We start from the raw sequence: 10,000 nt of genomic DNA, 5'->3' as shown, positions 1-10,000 counted from the left end.
TGTGTTACGACACCTAGCCCGTGGTGGAGAAGAGTTACGTACCCGAACCTTCGTTTTTACTGCACGTCTGTTCAAACAGAGCTCCGGCGCTTTGTTTGGACTTTGTTCTGACTGTTGGCTAATGTTGAAGGAAACACGGTGACCCTACTGGAGTCGTGACGTTTGAAGCTAGCACGCTAATCCAGGCTGCCCTGCATGAGTTTCCTTCCAACCGCCCACATTTACTTTCAGACTCCAACGTTACACAATCACATTTGATTCTGAAGAAACCGTTTCAGTTTCTTTATTTGAGGCTAACTGTGAACACGTTTAAACTTTTCCTTCCCTAAGACATCAGCAGCCCGGTATCCATGGCGACCGGCCTCCAGTCACTCGGTCCCAACCATAATAAACGTTTCCTGTGAGCTTTAGGTTTCAGCTGGAGTGAAATGAAAGTCCGAACCCTCTGGGCTGCGTTCACACACCACCCCGTCAGCTCCACGCTGGAGCTGAATGACCCAGTTCCAAACGGGCCGGTTTGGTTCGACCGAACGTTTCACTAAAACAAACAAACGCTGAGGTCTCGGCCCGGAGAGATCCTGAAGGGTCTGACCCCTGGAGCGGATCCCGGCTGCTCTAACGGGAAAGCCGTCAGCCCGACGCTGGAGCCTCCTCTCAGGACATTCTTCTGGAGTTTGGCTGCAGCCACACGCGGCCAGCAGCTGCGTCGTTCTCCTCCGCAGAGGCGCTCATTAATGAAGTATTTGTGATCATGTGGCACTGACAGCAGGCCGGGAGGAGGTGGATGCTTTAAAGGAACGCTCTCCTTCCCGCTCTCATGCAGACTCCCCGCCCCGCCCTCACTCTCCCTGTCTCCTCTGTAATGAGCTCCAGATGTGCTGCTGGGAGGGAGGGGGGGTGCTTCGTGTGGCGTGCTCAGGCGAGGAGAGATGCTGTCCGAGGGGACGCTGTCAGACCTGATGGAGTGGCTGGCCGAGCCCCAGGGGGCCGAACGGGGGACCAGGGGTCAAAGAGATCCCAACATCTGGAATCACTTCAGGTCGGCCCCGACCCGGGCCGTGAAAGGTGAGACCGGGCGCCTGGTGGGGGGTGTGGGGGGTAGAGTCTGACGCTGGACATCCCAGAGCCAGGGATCCGAAACAGCTCCCGGGTTTCAGAACTTCTGATGGTTCTGATCAAACAGCTGGAGTCTAAACAAACACGGGATTAAATCTGCAGCTCCGTCTACCACCGCAGCTCCAACGAACAGAAACTGGTAATCTGTTCAGATTAAGCTGCATTTCCTGGAATGAATCGTTTAGGTTCAGCATCCAGGAAAGCTTTGGGTTGTTGGTTCAAACACTAAAAATTCTCATAAATCTCATTTAAAGTCTTTAAAGTTCCAATTATTCTTAAACAAGAGCTGCAAATCTGCTCAGATTATCCTGATGTCACAGCCCGGAACACACACACACACACACACACACGAGCGAGGGTAACGGCAGAACTCGGTTCCGAGCTTCAACTTGAGGAGAACCGAAGCTCCAGTCGGATTTTCGGACGTCCAGCTCAGATTAAACGTGTTTAGATGCTTCACGTCACCAGAATTAAACATTCAGCTAAAACTCTAAATCAGTCTACATTTATTCAGATTATGAAGCCTGGGATTATTTCTGTTTGGGTCCTGAAGAACAGGGAAAAGCAGGAAAACCCTCCAGATCAGAAGAATCCCGGAGCTGCAGCCACTTGGATCCTGATGATTCCTACGGGATTATTTCACTAAACGACGCTCAAAAGTCCTCAGAAATCGGACCATGACTCCAGCGGGGAAGGGTTTTCCCAGATTAGAGTTTTAACGGACCAGAGAGAAAGTCCCGTTTGCTCTCAGCTGCTCATTCCGTGTTTTTACTCTAAACGGAACCGCCAGCCGAGTTTTCCTGAACGCAGCTTTTAGACGTCTGAGAGGAGGGCCGAGGCCCCAGTCGGGGTCAGGAGCCTCGGAGCAGAAACACCTCGGGGCTTAAGGAGAGCCGCGGGAATTCCCAGCTCATAAACAAGCGGATTCTCAGATGGAAGTTTTAGGTTTTGGTCGTCAGATGAAAAAGCAGGAAGAGCTTGAGGTTTTCTCTGAAGGAGAATCTGTTCTCTGGTTGTAAATCTTCTCTTTATGGGCCGTGCACGAGCTGCAGGATCAGTTTGCTTTCCAAATGGCCTCAGCTATAAACTCACTTTGTTCTCCGGGTTCCTGAGGAATGATTTAGGAGGAAAATGCCAGATCTGCTGGGAGACCAGTCCCAGGGACTGGGTCAAAAACGGGAACAAGATCTTCTGTTTAGCTTGTTTTTATTCATATACAAGGTTCTGTTACAGATAAAGGACTAGATGGTCTACTGGACGTGGACAGATACACGAGCGTCTCCGGTACACTGGACGATACAGGTGGGAGGAGCCGAAGATGCCGACACCTCCGGGGTAAAACACGGAACAAACACACTTGTTTTGATAAAAGGAGTAAATGTGGGAGGAGTCTGTTGGGAGGTGTCTGTCCCACGTTGGGTTCGGACACAGTCCTCACACTGGAAAAGTCTCCGTCCTGATTGGACGATTGCTTCAGTCACAAATGGCACAGAAGTCAGGGACCAGCATCCAGTCGGGAGGACCTTTAGCACAGAGACGCTCCGGAGGAGGTAAAGTCACCTGGGGGGTCAGGGGTCGGGTCCTGCTGCCCTGCTGGTGGAGGCTACTCCATCTGCGGTGGTGGGGGCCGACCCCCCCCCCCATGTCCTGGTCTCAGTTGACTGTGGGCACCTGGTTCAAGCTGTATTCCTTGGCTTTGAGCCGCAGGTTGGCGATGCTGTTGGCCATGTTCATTCCCTGGGAGGTGTTGGTGTTGGAGCAGGTGGGGGGGTAGGTGGCCATGGCACTGGAAAACAGGGGGGGGGGGGGGGGGGGGGGTTAGCGTGAAGTCTGTAAAACAACAATCCAACATTTCTAGAAACTCTGCCTGAACCAGCAAACACAGATCCACAACGTCTCATCCTGTCCCCCAGACGTGGTAGTCTTGGGTCGAGATGAAGCTCGGACTCAAACCCGTTCACTCTGAAAAACCAAACCAGCGTTTTCACACCATGAGCACAAGGATGCAGCTGATGTAAGGACAGTGGAGTACAACACACACCATCCTGTCCTTGCTCTGGGTCTCCAGGCCACTTGTCTCCTTGCCCTTCCTGTCGCTGCCGTCCTCCTGCTCCTCCTGCTCCTCCTGCTCCTTCTCCACCCTGGTGTCCTGGACCTCCTCCTCCAGGTTGGTGTGTTAAATTGTGACGCCTAGTGTCTCCAGGTGGTTAACTGTGTGCTAGCTGAGCTGTGCTGACCAGTGAACATCACTGACTAGTAGTGCGGTCTAAAAGACCGCGTGGTGTCAGCACTGAGACTTGTAGGGTTGTGTTTAGCGTGCTGCAGTAACAGTCCACCAAGTCGGACTCGTGTTAAAGCAGGAAGTGTGTGTGTTTGGTTCAGGGAGTTCAAACGGTTGGTTTAGAGAAAAACTGTAATAATCTGACGTACTTTAATCCACCTGAGCAGCGTGGATGGGAACGTGTTCCCCTCCACCCTCACCCTCAGCCTCACCCTCAGCCTCACCCTAGATCCAAACACCTCCTGAATCAGAGCTCAGCCTCAGACCTGAGCTCACAAAGCCGAGCCGAGAGACGCTGGAAGTCGACTAGATTAGAAAGTCACAGGCTGCACTTTAAAGAACTGATAGCATCTCTGAGTGAGAGGGTGAAAACTTCCAGGGCCGCTTACTCCGCTCAGCTGATTGCTGTAAACAAAAATAACTAAAGTCCTGTTAGGCACCATAAACCCGATTGTTTCTCCTCACGCTCCTCTTATGCCAGTTTACTCGAGGTCTGACCGTAACAACTTTCTAGCGTTCTTTCAGAATAAAATCAGAAATATCACCCTCATCTACTTCCTACCCCCCATCCAACCCCCTCCCTCCCAACCACGGTCTGTCTTTACTCCTGTAGATTTCCAGGACATTTGCCTCATTCAGAAACACATGAAACCAACCTCATGCCCTGCTGATTTCATTCCTGCTACCTTGTTAATCTGGATGTTTGACCAAACTGACCCATACTTTGTAGATTTTATTCATTTATCCCTACAATCTGGCTCTGGACCATCTGTTTTCAAACATGAGGTTGTTGAACCTACCCTTAAAAAACAAGTTTGGACTCATCTCAGCCTAAAAACTACAGACCCGTTTCTAAATGACCCTTTATCTCTAAGATATTGGAAAAGGTTGTGGCGGATCAGCTGATGACTTTTCTGGAACTACACAACAGTTCTGATAACTTCCAGTCTGGTTTTGGTAAAAAGCGTTCAGCAGAAACAGCTTAGCTTAAAGTTTCCAGTGACATCATGACGGCTGCAGACAACGGGGAGCTCACAGTGTTAGTATTGTTAGCTCCTTCTGCAGCTTCTGACTCTGTTGATCACAGCACCTTAATAACAGACTTGGTGACTCGGTGGGGATCTCTGGAACTGGTCTAGACTGGTTTAGATCGTACCTTTCTAACAGAAGTTACAGTGTCTGTAGAAACCACATCATGTCAGATTCTACCCATCTGTTCTGTGGGGTACCCCAAGGCTCTGGTTTGGGTCCACTGTTGTTTCTGCTGTACACACACCCTCTTGGACAGATACTTGATTCTTTTCATAATGTCTCTTATCACCTATATGCAGATGATATTCAGCTGTACTGCTCCTTTAAGGATTCTGAGTTCTACAAACTGTCTGAATTACTAGAGTGTCTATCAGCGATCACCAGCGGGCTAGAAGATAACTTCCTCCAGTTAAACTCTGAAAAGACTGACTATCTGATCATTGCCCCTGAGAGCACGGTTCCCCTGATTAGTCTAAACTTGGTCATTTATCTTCTGCCGTCAAGACAAACTTAAGAAATTTGGGTGTTTTTGACCAATCAATGAAGATCACTCAGAAACGTTGGTCCAAAACTGTTTTTATCATTTAAGAAATATCTCCAGACTGAGAAGGTTGGTGTCCAAACATGAACCTGAAATGGTTCTCCATGCCTTCATCTCCTCCCGTCTAGATGACTGTAACACACTCTTCACATGTTTTAACTAAAAGCCCTTGACCGCCTTCAGTTGGTCCAGAACTCTGCAGCGAGGCTCCTAACTGGAGCAAACAGAAGAGCACACATCACTCCTGTTCTGGTGTCTCTGCACTGGTTACCCGTCAACTCTAGAGTTCTTTTAGAGTCCTGACTAGAACTTTCAGAGCTCTACATGATCAAGCTCCTCCCTATATTACTGACCTGTTAAAGCCTTATGCTCCGACCCGAGCCCTCAGGTCCACCCACCAGAACCTTCTAGAAGTTCCAAAGACCAGATATAAAAGCGGAGGTGATCGCTCCTTCCAGACTCTGGAATGATCTTCCTTTATCCGTACGCAGCGTTGACATCCTGGACACTTTTATTTAAAGTTGCTTTTAACTAAATCTTTTATTTTCTTATTTTCAACTCAAATTTTTAATCTTTCATCTGTTTATGACGTATAATTTTATGACTTTACTTTTTCTGATGGTAATCTATGATTTTATGACTGTTTTATGTTGATCTATGTGAAGCACTTTGTGTTTCTATGTCTGTGATAAGTGCTTATAAATAAAATTTACTTACAAACCAACTGTGCAAAAATAAAAGTCGTTCACACTTAAAAGACCAAATCAAATGGTTTAAAATTCTCACAGGGAGTTTAATTTCATGTTTTTAGTAAATCTTTACAGCTTCTGGGTCGGCCCGGGCTGGGCCCGGTGAGTTGCTGCGTTTGCTTTGGGACAGAATGAAGCGGGCCGCTCCACTCGACCCCGCTGCCCTGCGTTTCTCTGGTGCCGAGCCGACCAGACGCACCTGGTTGATGCTCGCGCCGCGGCTCAGCCGCTGAGTTTTGCTGCATTTAAACAAACGCACCTTTTCTCGTCTCAAATACGTTTTCCTCCCTCAGTCACGCAAACCTACTTTGTGTATCGTCTACGAGGAGTTGTTGTGGCGTAAACGCCGGAGCTCAGCGCTCTGGTCCAAAGCCGGTATCAGATACCAGAACCAGCAGAACCAGAACCACAGAAGGTGTTTGCTGCTGAAGCTCAGCTCCTCCGTGGACCAGAGGGGTCACGGGGACACATAGGACTTCATACGGCTTGTTTTCACAGTATCGCCTTGTTGGGAGGCGGGGTCACAGAAACGGCCCCGCCTCCTGTCACAGTAACATAATGGAGTTACACGTCAGTCTTTATCTGAACTATTATGGGATGTTCGGCCAATTTAGATTCTGTTTTACTTTTTAACTCCACAAAAGACTAAAATGTCTCCCTGATTTCTGCCAAACTCACCCGTAAGGGCTTTAATCAGGAGGTTTTAGGGGTCAGGGGTCAGCTACACAGCTCCTGGGTCTGGAAGCACACCGAGCTGGAATCTGTTGATCTGAGCTGTGAGAACAACACGGTTCTGTTCTGGGATAAGTTCGGACCGTCGGGTTGAGTCCAGGCGGATCAAAGAGAGGAGGTATGAGGAGCTTGTGGAGGTAGCAGACGAGGAGGAAATGAAACAATAACAGAGCAGCAGGACGGCGCCGCTAGTGGGGTTATCCAGGTATCTGCTCATGCTTTTTCACCTGGACACGCTTCAGGTCTGACTTTACCCATGACCTTTGACCCCGACCAGGAAGCTCTCACTTCCAAAACCAACTCAACTGTATGAATTTTATCACCGACAAAAAGACCAACGTGAAGCAGAACTTTTAGAAATTCTGGATAATTTTTGTCTGAGACAAAACCCACAGAGACAAGGTCAAAGGTCAGACTCCAATACGAGCTTAAGAAATGGCCACAGAAGCCCCAAAAGCCTTAATGAGTCTCTGAACAACCTAGTTTTACTCAAATCTCCGAAGAAAGCATCTGTTATCTCCCTCCACTGATGGCTTTGTCTGCCTGGTTGCCATGGAGACATAATAGACAAAAACTCCAACAGCTGACGACCAGAACATGCAGGAACATTGCCCCTAAAAAAAGATGGCCGCCACCATGCCTGCTGCTAGCTGATAGCATGCTTACACTGGATAAGCATTACCCTTGAGATGCTAACAGTTTCCTCCTCAGAAGGTTGAATAAACGTTAGCCGTGACGGCTGCTAGCGTGTTTCTGAGGGCAGCTCCCGGGGTAACCCTAACCTTAAGCAGGTAACATAAAACGCTGCCCTGTGATTGGTTACTGACGGCTGACAGAACCACACCTTGCTGCTAAGTGCTCCTGTCATTTTGCTGGAACATCTAGAACAGGGATCCACACCTCCCTTCCCGAGGGCCGGTGTCCACCTGATGCTACTAGCAGGTGAGTCGAGTGTGTTGGATTAGGGTGTGTGCTTAGTGTGTGAGATTATCAAGAATGTGACTGTAAACGTGACGTTTCAGAGCACCATGTCTGGATGAAGTTTGTTGTTAATCCTGTGATGCAGGTATGCAGGTGGGAGTCGGGGGCCCCGGTTGCCTTAAGGAACCCCTGCTGCAGGAGAACGGTATTACCCCAGCGTCTTCTAGGGTTCTACAGCCCCCCAAGGTGCTTTTCAATAGAACCACATTCACACGCTTTACCTGTAGGGGGCAGCACTGCCCCAGGACAGGTAGTCGTTTGGGCGTGGCGCAGGGCGCGGTACGATGGGCTGCTCCACCGCCGTCACCTCTCCGGAGTAAGACTTGAGGAGCGAGGCGTTCTTGCTGGCCAACATGGCTCTTTCATTCCGACGGAACTTAGCTCTCCTGTTCTGGAACCAGACCTGAAAGCACCAAAAACACCAGGATGACCCAGCTGCATTATGGGTCACATAGATCACACAGACTGAGTGACTCTTAAACCCGGGTGTGTAAAAACATTCAACTCTTAATTAGCCCACAAGCGTCACAGAGGCAACGTGTCATTGTGGCGGTACTGTGTCCAGAAGGTTATTTTACTGGTTCAACTTGTTCTGTGGGATCAAAACAATCAGTCTGAGCTGGTCAGCAGCTCTGGTCTCACAAAGCAACGTTTGCTTGGTCTGGTTACCTAGCAACGGGTCAGAGATTACGTTAAAGTTCCAATCTGCTGCTAGCCGGACTTCTCCACCAGGTCTCCTCCACCAGGTCTCCTCCACCAGGTCTCCTCCATCAGGTCTCCTCCACCAGGTCTCCTCCACCAGGTCTCCTTCATCAGGTCTCCTCCATCAGGTCTCCTTCATCAGGTCTCCTCCATCAGGTCTCCTCCACCAGGTCTCCTCCACCAGGTCTCCTTCATCAGGTCTCCTCCATCAGGTCTCCTTCATCAGGTCTCCTCCATCAGGTCTCCTTCATCGGGTCTCCTCCACCAGGTCTCCTTCATTAGGTCTCTTCAACCAGGTCTCCTCAGCCAGGTATCTTCGTCTACATATCAGAAGAGACCTGCTGTGTGTCTCCTCCAGATCATTGTGGGAAGGTGGTGAACAGCAACTCTGGTCATGATTGAGGTTGCATGTCAGGATGCAGTTCCTCTGAGGCTCCTGGTGGCTCCAAAACAAACCAAACCCTTCAGGTCCGGATTGTGTCTGAGGTCCAGGCACGAGCAGCGTCCTCAGGTTCTGTCTGTGGGTCTGCAGCCAAAGCACTCAGCTGAAGCCACATCCATCACCATGGAACCTTCATTTGGGATGCCTTCCCGGTTCCCCGATGGCCCTTTTTTTTCGGGGGGGGGGGGGGGGGGGGGGGGGTATCCATCGTTATGGGCTGCGGTGTTCGCAGGGCCTGGCGGGGCCTCGCTGCCCGCTGACGCACAGCCTCAGGAATGAAAATGCTCTATCAAAGCATTTCTGCATCGCTCTGCTTCACATTAATCACAGATGTGCAGAATCTGGCGCCAACATCTCCACTTCCTCCTTTCATCTGCCCACAGAACTAATTCTTTCTGTGACGCGAGGAAAACCTCGCAGGTTATTTTTAACGTGTCTCTCACATTAGCAAACAGGAAGTGTTTAATTACAGCTGGTGTCACAGGTTTATGTTCATCAGAGGCAGCAGACACACACACTCACACACACATAACCACACACATGCACACACACACACTCACACACACATAACCACACACACGCACACACACACACACATAACCATATACACACACACACACACACACACACACACACACACATAACCATATACACACACACACACATGCACACATAACCATATACACACACACACTCACACACACATAACCACACACATGCACATACACACACTCACACACACATAACCATATACACACACACATAACCATATATATATACACACACACACACACACACACGCATAACCATATATACACACACAAATAACCATATACACACACACACTCACACACACATAACCACACACATGCACACACACACACACACACACACACACACACACACACACACACACACATAACCATATACACACACACACACACACACACATAGCCATATACACACACTCACACACACATAACCACACACATGCACATACACACACTCACACACACATAACCATACACACACACACACACACACATAACCACACACATGCACATACACACACTCACACACACATAACCATATACACACACACACACACACGCATAACCATATATACACACACAAATAACCATATACACACACACACTCACACACACATAACCACACACATGCACACACACACACACACACACACACACACACACACACACACACACACACATAACCATATACACACACACACACACACACACACACACACGCATAACCATATATACACACACACATAACCATATATATATACACACACACACACACACAACCAAATATACACACACACACATAATCATACACACACACACACACACATAACCATATATACACACAGACACACACACACACACACACAACCATAT

The 10,000-nt window shown here is 49.0% G+C and overlaps 1 protein-coding gene across 1 annotated transcript in view; it reads right to left on the bottom strand.

Moving 5' to 3' along the window:
* Nucleotides 1-2,305: 2,305 nt before the first annotated feature.
* The window catches only part of prrx1b (paired related homeobox 1b), a 15,718-nt gene continuing 8,023 nt past the window's right edge, over nucleotides 2,306-10,000 (bottom strand). Inside the window, exons 3-4 of the mRNA XM_070553985.1 lie at nucleotides 7,654-7,835; nucleotides 2,306-2,902 (exon numbers count right to left, since the gene is read on the bottom strand). Of these exons, the coding sequence (XP_070410086.1) occupies nucleotides 2,770-2,902; nucleotides 7,654-7,835 (315 nt within the window). The 3' untranslated portion in view covers nucleotides 2,306-2,769. The remainder of the gene's footprint in view (nucleotides 2,903-7,653; nucleotides 7,836-10,000) is intronic.

This window comes from Nothobranchius furzeri, chromosome 8 (genome assembly GCF_043380555.1).
Source record: "Nothobranchius furzeri strain GRZ-AD chromosome 8, NfurGRZ-RIMD1, whole genome shotgun sequence".
Lineage (NCBI taxonomy): Eukaryota > Metazoa > Chordata > Actinopteri > Cyprinodontiformes > Nothobranchiidae > Nothobranchius > Nothobranchius furzeri.
Note: the sequence above shows the minus strand (reverse complement) of the source record. Positions and strands in the feature narration are given on the sequence as shown.